At 39.1% G+C, this 26,018-nt stretch overlaps 1 protein-coding gene across 2 annotated transcripts in view; it reads left to right on the forward strand.

Moving 5' to 3' along the window:
• Positions 1-25,503, forward strand: part of glra4a (glycine receptor, alpha 4a) — a 44,364-nt gene extending 18,861 nt beyond the window's left edge. Inside the window, exons 2-10 of one of the 2 annotated variants that reach the window (XM_079670524.1) lie at positions 7,647-7,777; positions 9,264-9,331; positions 10,623-10,846; positions 12,833-12,915; positions 16,577-16,714; positions 17,494-17,708; positions 19,313-19,462; positions 22,184-22,294; positions 24,562-25,503. In XM_079670524.1, the coding sequence (XP_079526650.1) occupies positions 7,647-7,777; positions 9,264-9,331; positions 10,623-10,846; positions 12,833-12,915; positions 16,577-16,714; positions 17,494-17,708; positions 19,313-19,462; positions 22,184-22,294; positions 24,562-24,861 (1,420 nt within the window). In that variant the 3' untranslated portion in view covers positions 24,862-25,503. The remainder of the gene's footprint in view (positions 1-7,646; positions 7,778-9,263; positions 9,332-10,622; positions 10,847-12,832; positions 12,916-16,576; positions 16,715-17,493; positions 17,709-19,312; positions 19,463-22,183; positions 22,295-24,561) is intronic. The other variant, XM_079670525.1, reaches the window with a different exon arrangement.
• The last annotated feature ends 515 nt before the right edge of the window (positions 25,504-26,018 follow it).

The following is a 26,018-nucleotide window of genomic DNA, read 5'->3' on the forward strand; positions in this document are numbered from 1 at the left end:
AGCATTCAACCAGCCAGCAGTGTTAATGACAATATGTCCGATCATCACAATCCTTGTATCTAAATAGCATGCAGTAAAATATAATGGGTCTGATATACCCACATGTTTGTATTATACATTTAAATTCAGTTCCTCATATTCCCATGTTTGTTTTTTAAATGAGGAATCTTTTTTGCAGTATTGCTAGATGTGTGGGTTTAACAATGTATTCTCCCGTGACGTTATGAAAGCAGAAGTAGCAATTAGGGACTGGTGAAAGTTTAGGACTGTTTCCTTCAGTTTTAATCACACAGAAACTCAGAAGAAATTATTCACAAGGAAAGGATATTATATTTCACACAAATAGGAATTTTAAGTCACTAGACCAGGATGTATTGTGAGTGCCAGAGTTTAGTTTAGGTTGCATGGGAAAAGCCCAAGGTGGTAGTTGGAGTTCAGAGTAGTAGAAATGAGCCATCGTGAGCATAAATCTGTCGTGCAGCCGCAGCTCGTTTTTCCCTCGTCATTACTGTGCCACAAGCCTAGAAACATCATTTCTGCTGGGCACTCCAGAGATGTCAAGCCTCACTCCCACATCATTAAAGACTGCATTACAAATTAGAACGCATGAGTAATGGCAGAGAGTTGCGATTTTCTCAGCGTTAGCATGTTTTAATCTTAATCATTAAACCCTGGTGATTGCATAGAGAGAATAAAACAAAAGAGTCTACCATAAGCATTGGCTCATGGCTGAACTAATTATGCTTTACTATAAAACAAAAGATCAAAGATAACTGAAAAAGTTCAAAGACAGGGATGGTATCTAAATCAAGCCAAGTAAACTATCCAATGGGAATAAGTCCTTGGCCGCTATTTGAGATATCTTAAACCACCAACTATCTTTGTTCTTCTCTGCTTTTAGATGTCTAACCCTTTGATCCACACATAAACGGAGGTGTGTAAAAATAGTGACAAGGTTCCTGAAGCAATTTACTACACAATATTTTACATGCATCTTTTATTTTCACTTGAACATATAACAGAGACCATGAAAAGACCAAAGTAATCAAACATTGATCCAACATATCAGTAGGTCAAAGCCTAAAGTAGCATTGCTCTGTACCATAGACCTCCAATGTTTTCCAGGAACTATTAAAAACATATTAATGAGCCACATCGTTACACTAGCCGACATGTTGCCTCATTAAATTGGACATGGGGCTGCAGTGATTTATTTTCAATCGATTCCACATACCGTACTGGTGTCATATTAAACGGCCCTGGGAATTGTTTTTATTGAGTTACGTTAGCTAAACAACTGCAGCAGTTTCATGGCTTTTTGTTTGCATTGATAACCCTATCCTTTAGTAAAAGCATTAGAACAGAATGTAGCCCGTTGTCCTTTTGTAACTGTAATCAGTACGTTAACAGTCTTTTGCTCAAACTCCTGCATAATCACAGATATCGCTCTACAGATAGAGGTCATATGCAAATATGTTTGAAATTCAAGAGTCATTTCAAATGCATCCATCTAATATTTTATCTACCGTAGATTGAATATGCATGTATGCCCTGTAGGCTTCTCCCATGACATCATAAACCATGAAACAATTTAGAGGAATCTGCCTTGGAAAGTAGACCTCTGTACTGAATAATTCATCTGCACGTAGTTTCACCTCGGTCCTACTGAACTCTGACTTTTTCTTGACATACATTAAGTGATTCCTTATTTAATTTCTCTAAACGTTTCACCTTCTCACTGCATCCCTTTGGGTTTAAGTATGTTTTCATCCTCATTCCCATTCAGCCTCAACTTGTGATCCGTTACTCTATCAAAATCCAGATGTGATTACTCTATTTGATGCTTTCCAAGCTCCTTGAGAAGGTTTCTACTGTAGGAAGCTCTGTTTATATGTTTCCATGCGTGGAGGTGTCACTGTGCAGGAGTGGCAGTGGTCATGTCATTGAAGATAGATGTGCAAGGAGGCGTAGTGGACTAGTGCGTCGGTGTTGGGATCAGGGGAGCACAGGTTCAAACCCCTCTGCAGTCAGCATGTCGTTGTGTCCCTGAGACACTTCACCCCAAATTACTCCTGTGGGGATTTGCCCACAGTATTGAGTATGTAAGTCGCTTTGGATAAAAGTGTCTAATTGTGAATTGCAATGTGCTTCAAATCCCATTCCCCAATGAGCCTATTGATCAAAAAGGGAAGAAAAGTAGCCATAGGCAATCAGATGTGAAGAAGGGTAGCATGGATCATTTGAAGACAGAAAAATGACATGTCAATGTGTTACCATGAAGCATGGTGTGGTTGAATGTATTTTAATAAAAGGCCTGTCACTGATATGAGTCCATTCATATGGTTTGGTGGGTCCTGATAAAAACGTGTGTTCATAACACAAAAGCCCTCAACCTCAAAGTAAGAGCCTTTGGAGAGTGAAACTGTACCTAAGGCTCAAGTGGATGTCAAGGGCAATTGGAGAAGTAGGAAATTACGGAAATGTGTTTCAACAGGCGGCAAGAGCAGTTTTGTTCTGTTTCCCATTATGCTAATGAAAATAAAAAGTTAGTAGGTTCATGCATGGATGTCTAATGGGCCTCATATCCCTGAGGGATTCCTTGTAGAAAACCACAGAACAGCCATACTGTGATATGATGTGCTTTTCTGATCACCAGCTTTTGAATGAAAAAAGCAATTAAAAATCATATTGTTTCACTCCATGGGCAAAATCCAATCCCATCTAATTAGAGATCATTTTCATTGGTTTGATCGCAATCAGAGGCTCGATGCGGTTAAACAGAACGAGATAATAACCAACAGACAAAATGCTTATTGTTTTTTCTAACTAAAAACAAGTCTTGAATCTTCATCTAAAAAAAGCAAGCACCGTACCATGGCTTTATGTTGTGAGATGATTGAAAAAGGAAGCAGTGAATTTTGTAGATTCAAATAAATGATGGTGTCTCACTGACCCCGCCTCCCCACCCACTCAACCCAGTCCATGTATGTGCTCATACATTTGAGCCGTGTGTAATGTATACAGCTCCAGCTTCCTTTCTTTAACTGTGTATGGTTATATATTCCCTGTAACTAAATGATGCAGTACGCTGGAAATGGGTAGCAGTTATGCTGCTTCTCATTCTTTGCCTGAGCTTATTAGCAGGATTTTATTAATGATAAATTGGTAAAATGATCCATTTACCCTTTTTGCATCTTTATGTCATAACTGGATCTGAACATGCATCTCAAACAAGCTGCAACAGGCCAATAACTGCAGGAAGCATCTTTATATTGGACGATTCTACAAACAACCCATAGTTTAAAACCAATACCGCCACTCAAAACAATCACAGAAATGTGTGTTTTATTTATGTTGCTGGCCAGAAATGTGTTGTTCTTGTCTGGCACTAAAGGTTTGGGCTGAATATAATATGCTGTAGTGTCTATCAGCCCCTGATTAGTTCTCTCTAGCCAACTATTATCGATTAACATTGTAAAAAGTAATTGTGTCGAATTTGCAACATATGGAGCAGTGTATAATTTTAATTCAAGGAGGTTTCAAACTTCTTAAAGGCTAAATTAGTGTCAAAATACCACTATGAATTAAGTAATAAGGTGCTGCAGAGATTCATTTTTAAATAATGTTCATCAGAATTAAGAAATCTTCATTAAATATCCTCTTAAAAATAAGAAGATTTTAATATGTTTTCAATGAAAATGTGAATAACGCAGAAATGATAAATTCATGAATGATTTCACAATTGCAATATCAGGAAAAATAATCGCAATTATATTTCCAAATTGCTCATGCTTAATTAACACCTTATAATTATAAACGATATTTCTCACAATGGCTTTGGACCAAAACTGGCTGTTGATGTAGGAGATTGTTTTCTGTGAGGAGACATTTTTAAAAATGAAGCAACCATGGTCATGCATCCATGTTTGCCAAAATTGCCAACACGCTGTTTGCCTGAACCATTGGTCATGTGTGCACATACTTTGATTAAAATAAATGGCTGACTGAAATGTTTGCCTAAAGCCAGGTGGGGTGGAACGGTAATCAAATGCAGGGTAGCTTTTCAGAGGAGTTGCTCATACAGTGGCTTCCCGTGGTTGATTTGCTGACAGCAGAGTCCTGACAGGTGTGTCATAACAGTGTTTCACTCTCATAGCTGTAGAGTGCACATGTTTTAGTGTATGTGAGCACAGGATGACGAACAACTGCCATACAAACTGCGTCCAGAATAGAAATGTGCCTGATCACACCCGCAAAGTGTGCCAAGATTAAAACAATTTTGTTTAATGTCTATTTAGGCCTGTCCTAAGAAGGAGAAAACACTACAGTAGTTTTAGCCGCCATCCTGACATTTCATAGTAGACTAAATCATTTCAGAACAGCTGTTTGAATTAAACACATACATAACCATCTCCGTTTTTCTAGCATTTGTAACTGTGTGTACAGTATGCAATCGTATTTCAGCATTGACTCATCTTTGCTGTCAAAGCCAAATAAAGTTACTCATTAACAAAAGTGACAGCCAAAACGTGCTCCATAGTGGGATGAAAGAAAGGAAGGCTTGATCCGTATTCTCGACAGCAGTCTGGCACAAAATGCTAAAATGAAAAGGGAAGTAGGGGGAAGTAAAAGGTCAGGCTCATTAAATGTCAGCAAAGAGCATCTTAATAATTGAATCACTCAGACAAAGAACCACATACTTTAGCTTTGAAGGGTTGAGGAACAACTTGCAGTTACACTTGTAGTTTTAAAGTCACTAGAAACTCAAGATATGAATTTCAAAATGACGGTTATACAGAATACTAACCTCAAAAGACCTAACATAAAAATACATTTGGATAAGATCCATAGTATTTTGTCTACCAAAAAAGCAGAACAACCTCTGTTTTATTTCGAACAGTTGAGTTGGTACGTAAATCTTGAGGTAATAAGTATTTTGATTGAGGTGGTTTCTTCTTTCACATATTCAGAGTTATAAGATAGCTGACGTTGAAGCATTGATGACACCTCACACAATAGTGAGGAGTCCAATTAAAAATGCATGGCGACTGATCGAGAGGTGATGTAAGGCCTGAGGGAAAGCAGAAGTCCACAGCCCCTCCCACAATGCAGGGTGAATAGTTCAGCTGTAGAGCTGAGTTCACAGAAACTATGATCACACTCTGAATGGCATCTGCATGATTTGTTGTTGTTCTTTAAGTTCAGAAAATGAGAAAGAAAATATTTCAGATACTTCTGGAACCATCCCAACGATAAATGGGATAATTTTGCAAAAATGTTCCTAAATGTGTCTTTTTTTCCACATGTTTAAGAAATTAAACATATACGTTTTGTTCATTATTTAACAAAAAAAAACGCTTCAAAGGTAAAGAATGTTGTCATTGGACCCAAGAACAGTTGTGACTTCGAAACAATAAAAGAAGGCCTCAATGGAAATGTATTACATGTTAGGACCATATCTGATCATGTAAATGCATTCTATATGCTTGTGTTCGCAATGTGTTACCATGAAGCATGGTGTGGTTGAAAGTATTTTAATAAAAGGCCTGTCACTGATATGAGTCCATTCATATGGTTTGGTGGGTCCTGATAAAAACTTGTTTTCATAACACAAAAGCCCTCAACCTCAAAGTAAGAGCCTTTGGAGAGTGAAACTGTACCTAAGGCTCAAGTGGATGAGCATCCCATATGCTTGTGTTGATACTGAATCAGTATCAAGAGCGCATAGGTTTTGTATTTCTACAGCTGAGGAATATCATACTGTTGTTTCATCACTGTGAATTTGCATCAACAAGGAATTACTCATACAGACGGCTCCACAGACCAAGGCTGCATTTCACCGGCAGTGCATGCTTTGATTAATAGTTTTTACTTCAAGCACTGACTCATGAATGTAGTACATAATAGATATGAACCTTGCCTTATGGGATAGACTTGCTATGCATGCATTTGTAAGAATGATGATTTGACTAAAGTGAACTCCCTTTATGATTTTGACACCATAAATGTCATAATGCAGCTCAGTCATCAGCAGGCTGTGCTGATGCGTTCGCAAATCTTTGCTTGAATCTTTGTTGTGCTACAGACCTGTTCTTTTCTATTAATATATCTTCAAAACTACACAGTTTATGGTCACAATCATTTTTCCCTGAGAGCTTGTGACTGCATGTCAGAGAAAATCACACTTGAGACCAAACAAGATGTTTTATTGTTTTGTGTTGATCCGTCAAAAAAACCTAACCTCAAGACAGCCAGTTTGTTATCAATGGCTTACTGAGAGCGTAAGAGCCTGAGCATCAATCCATCTCCCTGTGTACCTGTTTGAGTGTGTTACTGTGTGAGTGCAAGAGAGAGAGGGGCATGAAAGGAGGACCAATACACTGTACAACTAGTGGACTTTGGCTGGAAGCTGTGGAGTGGAGTCAGGGGACCGATGAGAGTTGAGCTTTATAATGTTAGAAAGGACCAGATATGTGCTCTGCTCCTCTGGGAAAATCAACAAAGTGCTGGATGCTTTTTTTATTTGTTGGCCATAGAGTAGATGTGCCTTCAGCGATGATAACTTTTGGGATGTATGGCAGTTACATTTTATTTGTATAGTACGTAAACATGGTACAGTACATGCTTATCATACTCAGGTATCACACTGATTTTATATAAAACATCTTTGAGCATTAGGAAAAGCGCTATAAAAATCCCATGTAATATTATTAAGCTGGTTGATGTCAGCTGTGCAGCAGGCTCAACATCACTATAAACGTTGAAATTGTAAGTTATGAATAAGTGAAATGTTGTTAAATAAAAGCTGCTGCTTGACGTCCCAAAAATACCCTCCTTAAAGTCCCCGAGGCTGTAGAATTTGGTGGATCAGTGGCCACACACTCGTACTGTAAAAGCACAGGGCACCAGCAAATCTGTGCCTCAGAGGGGACTGAACCAACCATCTGTACTGGGGAGCTACAGATCATGACAGATCGTGAACTGTTAACAATTGTATCAAAAGCATGTGGTGCAATCAGCTGTGCTACAGCAGGGGCTGGTGAGGAATCACATTCATTATAAACCTTATAGAACATTTTTCTCGTTGCCCCAGTCTTCCTTCTGTCTCACTTCCCCTCTTTACCTTCACTGCAGCCTGTTGATTATCCCTTGCAGTGGCTCCTGAGCCTCACTGGAGCTTGTATCAACTCCTTCCTCCCTCCGGTGTGACATTCAGAGCATTACAATTGAGTCATCAATCTGTCAGGCCTTACGCCAGCTAAGCCACGAGCCGTGGGAAGCACAGGAGACAGACAAGTTTACCTCTGCTTCTCTTTTGCTTCTCTGGAGTTAGGGCCTAACAACCAATAAGTGTCAGACATGATGTGAAATAGGTAATATTTTTGTTGCCAGCCGAGGCAAGCCATCCATCCTCATTTTTCAGACTCATTCCCTCACCCACCGTTGGGTATTTTTTGCTGATGACTGACTTGGTTATTGCTGTTGGCTCCTCAGTCTGTTGGATTCTCATAGTTTTTCTACCACCCCCCCCCCCCCCCCCCCACTGGTACCTCTCATATATATGCACAACCCACTGCTGTTTCTCAAATCTTCTCCCTTTTCTTTGTCTTCTTATTTTTCTCACTCTCTCTCCCTCCCTGGGTCAGACTGAGCTCCTGTAAGGAGGAGATAAAGCCCCCCAGCAGGGCAGGACCACAGCTGTCGCCTTCTGACTTCCTGGACAAGCTCATGGGGAGAACATCAGGATATGATGCCCGCATCAGACCCAACTTCAAAGGTAAAGAACATGCCCTCACAGTAGCCCTGAGGAAAATCAAATCCATAGCACCACAAGCACTAGAAGAAAAAAAGGCCAGTGGATCTGGGCTTCAAAATCTCAACATCTGACCATTCTCCTGTGTATGTGCTGTATACTTTTTTGTCAGAAAGGTTTTTATTTTTCTAAGATTTCTAGCTTTCCAGGACATAAATATTGCATCAGCTTGTCCACATTTTCAGCATGTTTGGATTTTACACAGAACTTTTCAACCTGACTGCTGGCCGTCACCGCAAACTGTTAATTAGATACTTTGTTGTTTGATGTTGGCTTAATTAAGAGACATAATATATTATACTACGCAGCACAAGCACCCTGCAACCCTGTCTCCCAATTATGTTCTGAAGGAAATATAATTGCTGCCTGAAGCATGTTTACTGGTAATGTTTTTTAAACCAGTAAAGGAATTGCTACTTTTTTGTACTAGCACAAGTGTTAGGGGATTTTAAAGTCTGACATTGGGATAAAATCAACTGAACTGCCTGTGTCTTTTTTAGAAAAATTACAAACCAGAAGGGAATTAAAAACTATATTTCAGTTTCCTGATGGTGCTTCTTAGTTTTGCTTTGCATAGGTTGAAGCTTGGATAGCTTATTAGTTGTTGCACATTAAACATGATGAAAACAATATATCCAAAACAAAATTTGACTTGATTTATTGATAAAAAGAATCATGATTAAATGCGATTTCAGCTGAACTTACGACCAAGGAGCGATATGATTTTTGACAATTGAACATTTTAAAAGCAATTGTGCACCAAGGATAACAAAGTATCTTCATCGCCTGCATGAGCTGTCACAGGTGCTGCTCCAACTGCTGACTGTTGATGAGCAGGCAAAACCAATGAGCCAAACGACAAAAACTGACTTCCCATCGTCTCAGAGCTCCAGCACGCACCTGTCCCTTCTACCTCACGCAGCATATTATACTAACATCTCTCCCTAAGTGCCCTACTGGGAAGGAGGACCTCACAGAAGGAAAATCTGTGTTCTGGCCATGAGAGCACTTTAGTAGGGAAAAGTTCATTGTTTTGGTCAAATCTGGTAAATGAGTAGCATAATCATTTTATTTCAATAACGTAATGTCAGTATTGTAAACTAATGATTTTATCAGAATGCGGGAAGATGGATCTCTACAACCTTAATTTGAACAAATCCAAAAGTTATCTTGTCGTTTAAGAATGAATCATCTTCTTGAAATTTTGGTTTCAGTTAATGTCAAAGATTTATTTTGGATGTAATTACCTTTCAAAAAATGCTTGAACAAAGTGGTGCCTTTGATGAACAGGCTCTTCAACGGCAACATGTTCAGCCAAAATGACTGCTTAGGATGAAAATAACACTGAAGCAAAAAGGAGATGTAAAATATAAAAGGTCATTTTATAATCTCATGAATCCCCTCTGATGGAAAACTTGTATACATTCAGTCTTGTTCTTTGTTTCCCCAGGCCCAGCTGTGAATGTCACCTGTAATATCTTCATCAACAGCTTTGGGTCCATCACAGAAACTACAATGGTAAGAAAACCATAGAGATTTCAAATGCTTAAAATATGTTAGATGGACAAACGTGTTTTCTTCTAAAAGAAGGGATAATGGTTTGTACTTATTTAACTGTATTTAGCACCTCCTCTTTCTTTCCAACCTCTTTGCTAATCCACTCAGTGCTGAAGCCATTCTCTCATATCTGTGTTTCCTGGAGCATAACAGTGCAACCTTCAGAGACCAATGGGTCACTGACATGCAGATAATGAACTGTCTACTCCGCAATTAAAATGAAAAATTGATCAAATGGATGAAAGGGGGTATGGGAGAGAGGACGAGGGGTTCAGGGAGAAAAAGGCTGTCCTCCAGTCTGCGTTTACAGCGTTATGGCTGCTGGGTCAGCACAATACAGTAGAGAACTGTTTAAGGGCGTCTGAGGGAGGCCCAGAGGGTCAGACCTCCAGCAGGACAGCCCACAGAACGACAACTCTAATGATGTCAATGCACGCGCTGGTGAAGCATGCTTTTTATTCTGAGCAATGAAGTGAACGAGCAAGAGAGGAAACGATGTGCAAAGCCCAAAGATGAATTCTGAATTAATTGCAAAGATTAGAATTCTAATTTAATTACTCATGTATGCTGGCTGCGGGCAGGGCTGATTGTGTTCTGCACTCGTCCCTCACATTGCTTGCATTGCCAACCCTCTGCTCACCAGCAGCTCGTGGATGCAATGCTCCAACAAACAGTACACCGTCATTCAATCAGTTATGAATATGTTCATGCGTGGGCTTTTCAAAGAGAGTAATGCCTTTATTATTCTGAACCACTGAGGGTTACACTATAAATATGAATCATCTGCCATAACTCTAGTGCTTACACCAGTCAATGTTCTCGGGAGATATGTAAACATTTTTGTATCTGCGTTTTGAAGTACATCCTCACTGTATTAGAAACGAAAATAAAAAATCTTGAAAAACATTAGTTTGTTTCAAATCTTCCTACAATAACTTTTCATTGTGCACAGCATACCTTATCATGGTGCTGCAATGTCAGAGTGTATTTCTGTATTGTATGAATTATATCAATTCACATTTTTTGTATATTTAGACTTAAAGGTGATATTCCATCGTAGTAAGGGGGATTTTCAAAGTTCCATCATGGTTTTATCTTTGAGTATAACAGCTTCAGTCATCTTAAATGTATGCTCAGATAGAAAGGACTTCAATCTTGAGCAGTAACAGAACATTGGAAATGTACAGAAAGATCCACTTCTAAGCTGTCTGTGTGTACTGCAACATCACTGATGGTATACGTTCTTCCACAGGATTACAGGCTTAATGTATTTCTACGGCAAAATTGGAACGACCCTCGTCTGGCGTACAGCGAATACCCAGACGACTCCCTGGATCTGGATCCATCCATGTTGGACTCTATCTGGAAACCTGATTTATTCTTTGCAAACGAGAAAGGAGCCAATTTCCATGAGGTCACTACTGATAACAAGCTGCTACGGATTTTCCAAGATGGCAGCGTTCTGTACAGCATTAGGTAACTAAAGATAAGATGTAGCTGCTGTATGAAGTGTCAAAAACTGCATATCCATCATTCATCTAACTGCTTAGGTATAAATATGATTGTTTTACTCAAAGGCTCCGGGGGAAATGTTCAATTAACATTTGTGTAAACCTGCTTTGAAGCCACTATTACAAATATTGCTAAGCTTTTAAATATGTCTGCATTTTAATGTATAAGACATGAAACTAGTGACTAAAGTAGGAATAAAATCGGTTTGTGTTATTTTCGAGGGCTCTTTTTTGGATAATTTCTGTCTAATAAAACGAGGAAAGTAGTGCAAATCCCACTCGTACGCGACCAGAATTATTTCAACAATTGAATTGCCAATCACAGAAGCCCCACTGCACCTTCCGCAGGTCAACGAAATGCTGAACGGGTGAAGGCATGGATACAGGAGATGGAAATGTGAAGTGGCTAGTGTGTGACCTCAAAGTCTGTTTGTTAAATGACTCTCATTTTTTACAATTGGCTTATAGAAACCATAACATACTGTGGGAGGAAATCTCACCTTTGTAGTTCCTGCTTGTATGTCACAATAATTATAATATTGCAACTTTAAACCAATTAATATTGGAAATGTAACCAAACCAACACTAGGACATACAAATTGGTTGAGCATCCTTAGTATTTGCACTTTTCAAGGATGAAATCAAGTGTAACCTATTGTTTTATGTCTAGACTGATAATTTTGTTGATAAGATCAGCAATTTAACACCTCTATGGAAGCCCCCTTGTGAGTGCTTTTCTTGTTTTGTTTTTTTAATCCTCCTGACACTCTCCAAATGTTTCTTTCCTTGGACCAGGGGCCGTAAATATTTGGATAAAAAGATTATTGAAGGAGAGTTCGACATTGAGCTGTCAGGAGAACAGAGGAAAGAGAGGCAGAAGAGCAGATTTTTTTTAATGTGTTAACATTGTTTTCCATATTCAATGAGATGAGAATGTGGTAAAAATAAAAATGTATTTAGTATTACTAAATCATGCCAAATCTTAATATTACCATATTATGAAAAAAGTTTGACCTGATATTGATTGTCCAACATGAATAAATAACATTATACAATCAGCCAATATTATTCCAACTTCCCAATAACTCTTAACTACATTACTCTACGAAATGATTTAAAGAACAATAATAATTATAATCATTTCCTTCCGGGTCTAAAGGGGTTGTTATGTTGATAACAACAAAAAATAAGATTTCTGATAATTTTCAAAGCTAATATTTTATATATTATTTTATTTTGAGTTAACAGAACTTATTATATCTCTCTTGCTTTGGGACCAAGACATAATACATGAATCCTGTTGCAAACACAGATAATAAGAACCTCATTCCACTGATTTACTGCATGCTCTAGATTCGGTTACCAACTATGTTTGGTAATTGTGGATCAAACATCTTTGTGTGGATTAAATCCATGACACAATTAATCCAGTGCTAGGATAATGAATCACTTGGGTATTTGTAGTTTGTTCTTGAGCTGGTGAAGGATATTGTGTCATCATAACACAGTAGCAAATGGGTGCCTTTGTGTATACTGCTCGCAGCTCTTGTCTCGCCTCTGGGCGATGCATTACAGCAGGTAATTACACAGTTTCCCCCCCGAACAGACTCCTAAATAGATCCCACTCTCTGTTCTCTGAGGATTTTTTGAAGGCTTAATGCATCAACACCACAACATATAAATGTAGGGATGCCTACGCCAATTACTTTGCCATTACTTTGGTGCTGCCAGGAATCAAATGGTAGAGCAACTCAATATGTTTCCCATTCTACTCTTTTTGAATTATACACAAACGCATTACTCCTATTTTAAAAACAAAAACAGCGTGGCACTGATTTACTTCACTGTAATATGTTAACCCATCTTTTTACCTTGTGTCTTTTCCTTTTCCTGCCTTTTGACATCCCCGTTTGCTCCTCTTTTCTCTTCCAATCTGTTTTTTCTATCTCAGACTGACTCTTGTCCTGTCCTGCCCTATGGACTTGAAGAATTTCCCAATGGACATTCAGACCTGTACAATGCAGCTTGAAAGCTGTGAGTTTTCTTCTTTATTTCCTCTTCCTCTCGTCTCAGACACCTTTTTGTTTTCCACCTTCTTCCTGAGTTTTACCTTTTCCCAGCCATCTTGCTATATTTCAAGAGATGGGAACTGTATCATGAATATAAATGTCCATGTGAAGGTTCCCTGTTATCTTATTATTACATCTAATTTGTTCTCAAAAAACAAAAATTCAGAATAAATAGTGAATCGATTAAACTTTGCAGGTTTATCTGCAGCAATCTAAGATGCAAAGATGTCTGGCTAACTAGTTTATTTCCTACATAACGCAGCATGACTTCTAACACCAAGGTGTATTTCACACTACATTACATTGCGAGATGAGCACATCAATTGTTGAGAGTTTCCCCCACCATGTAAAAGCACTAGACGCTTATCTATCAGAGTGTTGTTGTTGGCAGTCCACAGCAAACACAGGCTTTTCTCTTATTTTAAGTTTAAAGGTAAAACATAATGTTGAGAGGTTCACATTTTGTCAGAAGTCAGCTTTAAACTTTGAGCAACTGAAATTAATATAAACGTACTGTACAGTATGTTCTGCGTACGGCCTACTAAATGAACAATGATGTTGAGTCTCTGCATCACATGACTGTATTGATCTTGACAGCCCAAGCGACCGTTGAATGAAAATTGTTTACCCAAAATGTAAATCAACAGAACCTCTTCAACTAAATGTATTAATTCCTTTGTTTTATTGCAAATTAAAATGATTAAATACATTTTTACTGTATCTTAAAAACATTCGCCCTCATTTTATCCAACAGTCATCCTTGCAGGCTTTTGAAGAGTTGCAGTGCATTTTGGGGCGATTTCACGACTCTTAGCAGCTCTTGATTATCAAGTATACATCTGGACATTTTTCACGTACACAAAATTCCCATATTATATGCAGCTGGGTCGCTCTTCAATGGCACTCTGAACATAAAACATATTTCTCATTGTTTTCGTTGTAAACTGCAGAGAGTGCAACGTTTGACACATGTTGCAAAAAATAGGTGGCTTTAAAAAAAAAATTCCTCTGTTTACCATTCTTGTTCATATTTACAGCACATTTATTAAAACTCAGCTGTTGAAGAAATTTACAAAAAGGCACTTGAAACCTTATAAAATGTTATTACAGTGATAAAATGTGGGGGAAGAATAATTATCTTCCCTTTCAGTCTTCCCTTGCCTTTAGCAGAGATAGCATCTGCCCTCATGAAACCAATTTCCAGGATATAAATAATAAAACTTCAATTTTGTGTCCCTTTTATTATATGTGACCCAGCCGCTGTGACTAGAGGTGACCTACATTCCAGTCATAGGGACAAAAGAACTTGTAGCAAAAAGGAGGAAACAGAAGGAGCACTCGTACCATGAAGTCACTGCACCTTTTCAGAAGCATCTCACAAATAAATAAGTCAAGCTGAATACTGGTATCTCCACCTAGGTCCTTATCTGATTCAACGAGGAACAAGAGTTATTGGTTTGTAAGGAACTAGTTAGCCCCTCTTTGTGCAGGAGGCAGCATGATTTATTTCTGCAAATTAACACAGGGACAAACTGATACAAAATCAAATAAATGTAACGCAAAACGTACGTCAGCCAAAAACTAAAATATAAATACATTTTACCCTTTAGGAAAGTAAGGGAGACAATTTGTGACAAATGTGTGCTGGAGCCGCCGTGTGTGTGCATGTGCTGGGTGTATCACATCACACTGCCATTAAAAGAGGCGTAATCATTCCTGATTAAAGGCTTGGTGAGGACGCTTGGCCTTGTGTTGACAAGCGCCGGTACACCACCCAAGGGTGTGATCACCTTGGCTAGAGCTCAGTGTTAAGACGACATTATAGGTTTTACTGCCACAACTGGAGCTGTGGAAAAATGAGAAAGCGCGAGAGAGGCGGGTGATTGAAAAAAAAAATGGAAAGAGGAGAGTCATCTTTGGGGTTTAAGAGAGCCAAGGCCAATCTTCTTTTCTGGCCTTTGATGCCACGGGCTTATAAGGAGAGAATAAGGCAGAATCGTATTGTTGAGTCTATTTATAGGACACATCAAAGGCTCATATATGCAGCCTTTACCACTTCGCTTTGCCCTGAGCCATTAGCGTCCAATAAGCATAAATACACTTTGTAACTTACACCATAAGTAAAAAGCAAACCGTGCTATGTGAAGCATCACCGTGACTGCAGTGGCTTTCATTAGGTGAACAGCTTTTTACCATGAAAATAAAAATGGCATGTTACTAACAGTCATTAGTCTGCCCTGCTGAGATATTCCAGACATTATACCTCATGACTTTCATTGTATTGAACCTAAAATGCCAATTCAATTTGCCGCCTCTTAGCTGTAGCCGGAAGCCAACAAAATAGCTTTTCATCATCTTAGAAAAGCAGGGTTATTTACTTCTCTAATTGTGCAGAATGTGTAAATGACAGTGAACCTGTGATAAGTGTGGTTTTTCCAGGCGTGTTGGCAGGATGGAGTATAACATCTTGAATAATTGATGCCTTGGTTTCACAGCCCTAAGGGTCCCAGTGGACATCGGTATTATTCAGATGAACAAGAAATGCTGCGTTGTTGTTGCATGTGGCATGCATTTTTTATAATAATAATAAGGTAGCTGTGAGAAGGAGGAGAGCAACCCTGGAGAAAAGCAACCGTGTGTGGAAGCTAAATAATTATCGTCTTATTCTGAGCGGTTTACTAAACTGTGTATTCAACTTGCAAAAATAAAAACATTAAATGCCATTATATTTCCAGTTTGAACATCACCAGTTCAACATGCACTCATCAGCTCAGTATACAACATCACTGTCACAAGCAGATATGCTCCTCGTGTCCCCCTTTACTCTGTAACCTTCAAGCAACCACAACAACATGACTGGATCTGTGCTGGGTGACCTTTACTGTGACAAACGTGATGGCAGAGGCTAGCTGGTAGCTGGACAGATGGGCAAAAGCGACATTATATCACCACAATCTTCAAAAGTTCATTCTGTCTTTCTCTCTGGGTCTCATTAGCCAATGGCAGGGTTGTGCTAGTTGTGGTGTGGTGAAAAGTGTGATTTTGTAAAAGGAAGAAGACGATGAGGAGCAAGAATATTTACCAGCAAATGCAGTAGTGCACTTGGTACTGTGCAATACCTTGAAATATACAGGACAAAACATAAATTGTCCGATGCTGACAATACAGCAATATGAAATGTTATTCGTTGTGTGAGATGCATTTCCTGTTCATGGTCAGCAAACACATATAAAGCTTAATTTGAATGTGTACTTGTACTGTAGAACCGTTGCTGAAATCTCAATACAATGTTGAGATTGATGACCTGCAGCTGCTATTGGAATCTGAGCTGTAACATTTAGGCCGTAATATAAAGATGTGTCATGTCCAAAAATCTGGTATATAAGAGACTGTCTAAATAATGAAGAGCATCTCATTCTCTCCTCTTCGATGTAATGTTGAAAGATGTATCACCAAGGTATGCCAGAATGGGTCTTTAATGTGCAATATCCATGGAAATAAGAACACAAGGAGAATTCATACCATATCAAATGTATATCTGAGCTTTAGTGAAAGAAAAACGAAATGTCTTACTATTTTTCCCTCGTTGAAATAACTTCTCCATCTCCTCTGTACTCTTTTCACAGTTGGTTACACCATGAATGACTTAATCTTTGAGTGGCTGTCTGAAAACCCCGTTCAGGTGGCTGACGATCTCACCCTCCCCCAGTTTGTGCTAAAAGAGGAGATGGATTTGGGCTACTGCACTAAGTCCTACAACACAGGTATATAATACACTCCGTATACAGTGTTGAGAAACTAAGCTGGAAACACAAATTGAAATGAAGTGCTGGGGCTTATTTTGTATGCTGAGGCATGTTGAAGAAGTTGGGTATGCAATATAGATTGATCAACTACAAAAACTTGAACACTGTAAACTCTTTGTTCTTATTGTGATTTAACTGTTTCTTGCTGTCGGGTTAAAAAAAAGGGGACATTTGCTTTTCAGTGCTTTCTGTTAAATAAGAACATGTGGGCTGCCTCAGTCCAAAATAGATTCAACAAGCCATTCAGATTTGGCTCCTCTTCCTATATGTCACATGCAGGATATACCGCCCCTTATGAGTATATCCAGAGCTTTAGAACTATTACACAAAGGTTCGCCAGGATTTTCTCACAAGCTAATCAGAGCAGAATGCGTTTTTACAGGAGGATAGTGGGTTAAAGAGACAGGTGCCAAAACAGAGCGGTTTAAACCGTATATGTATATAAAGACTGATCAAATGAGAAGAGTAATGTGTTTTTTGAACGTTATAGCATGTTCTTGCCAAAAACATGTTATCATAGAATCACAAAATCAAATATTGAACATGGAAATGAACAACACATGTCCTCTTTAACCAAAACGTATCTTTATTCAATATCTTAATTATGCATCTACATTGTTTTTTCATTTGCAAGTGCCTTTATCCTTTCAAGTGTGAATTGTAACGAGAAATGGATGAACAGAGTAATACACAACTTCTCTTTAAACAGTTGAATGTACAATGTCATGTATCTTCAGGTAAATTCACCTGCATTGAGGTGAAGTTCCACCTGGAGCGTCAAATGGGCTACTACTTGATCCAGATGTACATCCCCTCCCTCCTCATCGTCATCCTTTCATGGGTGTCTTTCTGGATAAACATGGACGCTGCACCCGCTCGAGTGGGTCTGGGCATCACCACCGTACTGACGATGACCACGCAGAGCTCCGGTTCGAGAGCCTCTCTGCCCAAGGTGAGTCTGAAGATATATGATGGTTTGTTACTAATACAGTAGGGGACATTGCTGCAAACTGGACAGGAAGTACCAAGGTGCCCCATGATGGGTATGAATTAGCGTTGCAGCTGTGAATATAGTTTTATTTTAATTAATTACACAGTTTTAAAAGATGATGTTGTGATATTCAAGGCATTTCTTGCTCACCGCTAAAAACATCCCCCAAGAAGTGATACTTGATTTAGAAATGACGTCACCATTTACTACGGGTAATTCCTGACAAGCCCGATCCAAATCCTCCATGAAACAAGTGACAGACAGACAATGGATTACTGAGGATTGCGAATGGTAAACTGGTTGCATCTACATGAGTTTGGTAAATTAGGCATTTGGAAGGAGCTTTGGAAAAAGAGGATCTGCTATGAGAGCGCGTAAAGTCATGAAATGCTGACTGTGCACGAGGCAATTTCTAATTTTGGACAAGGCAAGAGATTTATGAGGGATCAGATAAACAAGTGCCAGGTGGGCTGAGGACGCTGGTACGTGAACGACGTGAAGGACTCCCAGATCCCCGGGGAGAAGGTCAGGGGAAAGACAGGCTATATTAGATCAGCAGGGAGGTGCACACTTTTCCCTGATTGGCTAAAAATGAATAACAACAATAGATTTCTTGATGATCGAGGACTGGCCATCAGTTGAACTCACATTCAATATCAGAGCAGAAAGCATAGCAGCAGCACTTCCTGCTTGTCTACATTACCAACAGCGTTAGAAAGGTTATAATAGGTTTCAGATCACAAGTTATCCTGTTTAAATGTAAGCAATGTAACAATTTAAATAATTGCATTAATGCAAGTTATTTCATTTGATTACTTTTCAAATTAATTTTTAAAACTGGACAATAAATTCCTAAAAATTAAACTCTTATGCCAAACGTTGGTATGTAATAGTGATTACCAAAACTGCCTAAAATGTGAAAAATAAAATGTGTTTTTTAAGTGTAACAATAGAAGAAAGGGCTTCAATTAAATATAAAAAAACAACGAGATTATTATTATTAAATAAAACAGTTCAATATAAATAATTGTACTTTCCATTATTTTATATATTGCATAAATACCCAAAGTGATGACTTCTGAACAAAAATCAAATGTATATATATTTTAAATATATATCTTTTGTGACAGTTCAAGTATGACATTTAGATGTAGTGGAAGTATTGATTAAAACACAGCTGAGATGTTCCCGGAGTTTATCCCTTCTGATTTGTCATTAGGCCGGGGCTTTCCTCTCCACTTTCACTGTAAGTGAGAAAACTGCTGCTCAATTGTGTGAAGTTTCCACACAATACGTTGCCCAGTGGGCATTGCTGATTGGCTGTGACATCTCAACTCTCATGACCGGACGGGGCTCCCCTCAAGTCTCGAGCTGTGACCTGTCTCATGGCTATGTGTCAACTGCCCCCATCCCACAGACTCATTACACATATAGACCCTCCCCAAAGATGTATGTCATTACGTGCCTAAGCTGAGGAATGGGTAGATTGTGAAGAAGCCATGGATTATCCGTTATAGCCTCATTGATTGGCTGTTGATGACTGTGTGACCTTGTGTGTTCCCCAGGTGTCCTATGTGAAGGCCATTGATATTTGGATGGCGGTGTGCCTCCTGTTTGTGTTTGCTGCCCTTCTGGAGTACGCAGCAGTTAACTTTGTGTCAAGGCAACACAAGGAGTTCATCAGGCTGAGGAAAAGGCAGCGGCAGCAAAGAATAGTAAGTGTATATCACACACACACAAAAGCTTAAGCATGATCAAACACACACACACATTGTGGCAGATTCTATAAAAGTAAGCATGTTGAGCACAAAGACAGACTAAAGCATGCTTACACACAGTGACGGACAGTAACTAAGTGCATTTACTCAAGTAATGTACAATTTTTACTTAACTTAAGATTTTCCATTTCCTGCTGCTTTATACTACCCCCCTGCTATTCAAAGGGGGATGTTGTCCTTTTTATTTAACTACAGATATTATATTACAATAATTTAAAAAAGAAAAATCAAAGTATCATTATGTTCCTATAAATGATCATATACTTTATTGACCCCTTTGTAAAAAGCTACTTCTTTACCAGCTGCAAAATTATCACAACAAAAAATAATCAATACTTCGAGTCCAATCAATTACATTATGCTGAAAGTGGCCGCTGTGCGTAATCATTTATTTGTACTTTTGGTAGTAGCTCATAGGTAACTTAAACAAGATTTTAAATGCAAAGTATAACTTTGAGTTATATCCAGTTTTTCTACAATGTGTACCCCTTTTACTTCCTTACTTCATCCAACTCTGCTTAGACACACACTTAAACACACTCACATTGTGGCAGATTCTATACAAGGAAGCATGAGGAGAACGTATGCACACACACACACACACACACACACACACTCCCTGTCAGCCTCTATAACATTGACTTATGCCTCTTGTTATTGTGGGACACAGTATATTCAGGAAGTGACAACATCAGCACGCTACAGCTGGCTGTCATATTTCATGAGGCAGATCGGCTCATTTCTGTTCAGCTCGTTTCCATAGTGAGCACTGACCTGAGAAAAGTCTTGTTGATCTTTTCTCTTTCTCTCCGTCATTACATTCAAAAGCATCAGCCTATCACATCAACCACTTGCCAGAGTAAAACACTAACCCTGCATTCACACGCAACATCTTTAGACCTGTTGTCAGTCTGACACTATTCCACTGCCCGTGTGTAATACAATACTATCTGCTTTAATTAGTTTATATGACAAGAAAGTGAGCACTAACAGCTTTCTTTAGATACTGGCATTTCTTTAAATACTATAACTCTTAAAATTATTAATTTGTACTTAAGGCATGCACTAAAGCTCTTAAAAAATGTACCTTGAAAAAGAAGTACCGTAATTTTCGAACTATAAGCCGCGCCTTTTTCCCTATTTTTCGACGCTGCGGCTTATATAACGGTGCGGCTAATCTATGGATTTTTACAGCTAACGGCCACCACCTTTAACTCTATGGGCTCTATGGCCGGTCCGCGGACCCCCACCTTTAAGCGGCAGGTTCCAGCAGGAAAAGCTGGAGGCCGGAAAAGAGTGAGACAGGTAGCACGCAAAAGTAAAAGTGAAACCGGGAGTGGTATGCCGCTGCTGCGGCTTATATTCAGGTGCGCCTTATAGTCCGAAAATTACGGTATATATATAGTTTGTTAATTATGTAAACAGTATTGCTTTTATTCAATTGTAATGTTCTGTATTGTTTTTAATATCTACCTGCCCAGGGACCATAGACGTAAAAAGGCTTTACAGCTTATTGGTTTGGGCTGTTCATGGCACCTGTTAAATAAATGTATTAATCAAACTAATGTAAGAATAATGTTTTGGTTGCCATGTTGGAGGGAGGTCATCACGTTAAATAAAAATAAAAACAGAAATCTTACGTACATATAGTCACTGTGTCACTTTAAACATCCCTTTCAGCCAAACATAATGCGTTTCCTCAATTTGATCCATATATTGACAATCATCAAAGCCATCAGCGTGTCAGTTGACAAAGATAAGCACTAGCACAGAGAAGTGAGAGACCTAGTTTAACACAGAAATGTTTGTCTCAAGAGGAACAGAAGAGACATCTTGAGAATCCCATTAAACAGCTCACTGGCTGGGCAGCTCCCCAGACTCATGGCAAAGTTCCCTGTAGACGAGGAAGAAGACTCCAGCAGACTTACGGGCAGTCTGCCCTCATGCATCGATGCAGGAGAGAGAAAATGACTCTCTGTAGGGGAAAATACTTCTATGCTCCACATCAGATGCACAATTACTCCCACTCAGGACTTTGAGGTCACAAACTATCCATTTGAGGGGTATTGACACATGAGCCGGTGTGTTGTGAGAGAGGGAGTTTGGGAATCTGATGGAGTGTACAAATCCCAGACTAACTAGGTTCAATCAATGCACATTGCAGCTTTGTGTTTGGCATCTTTGGTGCTCTCTAAGCCACAATATAAAGCCTTTGAAATAACAAAATCTGAAAAATAGAGCTTCCATTTATAGTCTTTACAGAAATAACTTGAACTGTCACCTTGAGGATTCTTTATTCGTCTTCAAAGCCAGTTCCCCAGTCGAACAGCCGCAGATAATGTCCTGTATTATCACACTCAAAGCCCCTCTTTAATTAAAAGCTGAGAGGGCCTGCTTGAGTTTGTTGTTTGAATGTGATGTTTGCATCTTTAATTACTTTATTTCTGGCATGGCACAGGTAGGTTTTCCATTTAAATGAAGCAGGGGGACTTCTTGTTCCCAGCTAAATGTGAAGGCCCATGTCCAAAACTGATTATGATTCAACGATTTATCTTACAGGAGAAAACTCTTGTTTCAAAACTATTGTTTCAAAACTAAAAGGTGAAATAAGGAGCAATAACTCTTGCTTCAATTTGTCTACCTTGCTTTCCAATGGAGATGTTTGCCAGTCAGCATGGGAGTGTTGAGTCGTTGCGGAAAGTGAGTGACCTCCCAGGTAACGGCTCAACCTACAGGAACCTGAATCAGCACTGCAGCGCCTGTGCCAGGGTAAAAAATTAAACCCCATGTCAACCCAAGACCTTCAAACCGCTTATTATTTCATGCCCCCAGTCCTCCAAATTGATTGTGTCATTCAACTTTCACTTCAGACCTGAATATATCCTGAAATGTTCTCCTACATCCTAACCCGCTTCGTGCTGATCTCACCTCCAAGCCCTCCATTTATGACCTTCTGCCCCTTAATACAAACACCACTAACTTCTTGCCCTTAATTCCTTTCCAATGTTTAACCGGTTTTTAACTCAAATTTAAAGTCATGCATTCCTTCCTCTTCCCTTGTTTTTTCATTTCAAACTTGTAATCTGCTTTTTTTTCAGGACAATCCCCAAGAATGTTGGCTTTTATTACCGTTTTCATTTAAATAATTTACTTGATTAACTTTTTTAAAACAGCAATTCACCAAGAATTACATTTGGGAAATATATTTCCACACCTCCCTGCAGTATTAAGATAAAACACATTGATAAACTCTTGTGCGATAAATATGAATATACATCCAGCATCTGGCTCGCCGGGTAGCTTAGCATAAATGCTAGAAACTGAAGTAAGAGATAGCCAGGTTCTGTCAAGAGAAAAACATATTCCCCTACCAGCACCTCTAAAGTTCACCAACATATCGTTATTTTCCAAAACTGAAGTTAAAAAACATAACTATCTTTGTAACATTTGGACAGGCACAGGTTAGCGGTTTTTCTAGCCGTCTTTATGCTTATCTAAGTCGATATATACAAACCACACAGACATGACAGTGGTATACATTTATACAGGCAAAGAAAAAGGTATTTTTCTTCAAATGCTATAGCAATTACTTTTACAATTCATAATAAAGTGATTGCATTGTGAATGAGCACTCTGTAAACAGCCACCTACACAGTAACTTAAAAACACTTTGTGCTCTGTAGAGAATAATCAGTCTCAGCTGATCTTGTGCCAACAAATCACAAAGTGTGAAGCTGCTGCTGGGAGCACAGACGATGAGCACCTATTATCTTTAGAGAAACGCACCATTAGACTTTAGCACATGATGTACTGTATCGTTTAGAAAGGAGTAGGAGGGATAATTAAGGTATAAGGGCCACAACTCTCTACCCCTCTGTCTGGTGGTGCACTTTGTCAGTGGTGCAACAGATAGTTTTAAACTCTGAAATGAATCACGAGCATTCAACTAGGAGGAGGAGCTTACAGGATATTCTTATCCTGTAAGCTCCTCCTCCTAGTTGAATGCTAGAAGTAAACTACTAAGTCTTTAGCTAAGTGAAGGTGCGGGGTAAAGGGCAGTTGGCAGGGTTCAGAAGTCTGGGAAGTTTTTTAAAGTAAAAAATGAATACATTGTGCAGGACCAGACAGGTGGAGACAAGTGTGAAATACATAAGTAGCATTGGTCTTTTGACAGGTGCTGGTAGTGTCTCACTGCCAAGTCCGTCCGGCACCGAGATGTGAAGTTCAGCCGAGAACCAGAGAACCGCCGGGGTCAGTGAGAGAGACACGGAAGAGGGAAGGACAGAGGGATCAGAGTTTTTGGGGCACTTCACACTGACTTCTAATAATCCAATTTAGATCCCACATCTTCCCTTTCCCCTGCTAAAGTGAATCTCTCAAAGTGTCAGAGGGCTGTCAGAGTTAAGCTGCATGTCTATTAATATTCTCTCTTTAAAAAAAATAAAAAAATGCCCTGCCATTCATCAAACATAGAGCCAAGTGCAAGTTTTTTTGGAGAGGTTGAGGTCATGACTTTTTATTAATAGGCATTTTGAAAGGTCTATCATTCTGCAACTTTGAAAGGAGACTGAAAGAAGAGAGAGGGGTGAATTTCTTGATTAACTCCCGTAAAAAATATTTTCTTTCTTCCTTCTAATGATTATGCCCTCGGATGTGACTCTTCGTGTAATTTCAACTTCAGAAAGCCTGGTGGGAAGAGAGTTCATCCAAGGCTAGGGTTAGTTTGTGCCTCTCACGTATTAGTATAATATGTTTGAAAAACCCAGAAGGTCCTTGAACGACACACTTTTCTCACCACAACTCTCCAAACCACTTGTTGCATAAGAAACAATTGTTCTTACCCATTTCTTAAATGGTGCCTTTATTTCCTGGCAGCATTTACATAGACTAACATGCTTAGTTTATACATGATCCTAACATTTTAAAGTCATTATCTGTTTTTAATTTAGCAAAGAATTTACTTTAGTGAATTCTTTTGGGGGAATTGTTGTCCACAGTCAGAGGCCAATCTGTTTTCCCTATGCTTGACTCCACAGGAGGAGGAACTGGTGAGGGACAGCCGTGGTTATTACTTCCGGGGTTATGGAATGGGTCACTGCCTGCAGAACAAGGATGGCAACGCTGTGGAGACTGTGTTCACCCCCCCACCGCCGCCCCCTCCCCCTCCAGTCACCGTCTACGATGGCGAGGTACTTCACAAGCGTTTTGTGGACCGGGCCAAGCGCATTGACACCATATCCAGAGCCGTGTTTCCCTTGAGCTTCCTCATATTCAACATCTTCTACTGGATCACCTATAAAGTGCTGCGACACGAGGACATCCATGCAAATTTGTAGAACGCTCTCTGCCGACCCCAGTTATTACATTTTCTTTCTTTCTCTGAACCAAAACTGCCTGTCAGATCTACATTACAATGAGGAAATGTGTAAAGAGGCATCCCTGCTTCTTAAAACCATTGCTAAAAAAAACTTTGTGCTCAGGTGTGTTTTCAGGATCTCAGAAGAAGAGTGATTAAGCGGAAAGACAAGGTTAAGCTGCGTGGATTCAGACTGGTGTCGTTTGTGATTCTCGCGTTCCTGTCTTGGTTTCATTCATCCGCATTACAACAGAGACAAATCACTGCTGGTACTTGTGGGTTCATGATCTTTGTATGAGATGATGAGACCTGATGTTGATCCTGGCTGAATGAGATATACTGACTTGAATTTTGCAATGCGTATCTTTGAATGTTTTTGAAAATTTGAAAAAGATTAAAAAGGGATTTTTTTATACCTTTAGAATATCTTGTGGTTAGGAATTGGTGCGGGGGGAGGAATGGGTCTTTGGGATTTATTCATATTCAATAAGCGATGATAATACAATTAAGATTATATATATATATAAATATATACAGTGTATAAAGTGTATATTAACAAAAGCTGTTCATTAAACTGCACAAAGCACAAATATGTATTTCCTTTTGTCTAAATTGAAATAAATTGTTATTCTGCCAGGAAACAGAAATGATTTGTTTTCTCTTTAAGCTGAAGATCCGAATGATTACTCTGAAAATTGATGCAGGGGTTCTGAAATACAGTCACAGAATAACTGCATCACATACAATTACTTTTCTATTTCAGTCCTTTAATAGACTCCATCAGCTCAAAATCCCAAGAGGTAAGGAAAACACTTTAACCCAAAGTGGAAATCAAACGCTACAATAATGCAAATTGTATATTTTTCATTATGCAAAATAAGCAATCAGTCACCATCAGTAGTCCTGGGTCTCTGTAAAGCTTTGTTATCATGGCTCTAATTGTTAGCCGTTACACATCGATTCAAATCTGGGAAGAATCTGGACAAATTGTGGAGCTGCTATTTCTTTCCCAGTCTCAGGAGTGACTTTGAAGGTGTGGAAATGCAGGGTTGCGGTGGAGGGGGAGCATCGCCAGCGAGGGAGGACGAATGGGTTTTTTTAATGGGAAATCAGAGGGTTATTTTATCAACTAATGAG

Source organism: Notothenia rossii (genome assembly GCF_949606895.1).
Source record: "Notothenia rossii genome assembly, chromosome: 3".
NCBI classification, from domain to species: Eukaryota; Metazoa; Chordata; class Actinopteri; order Perciformes; family Nototheniidae; genus Notothenia; species Notothenia rossii.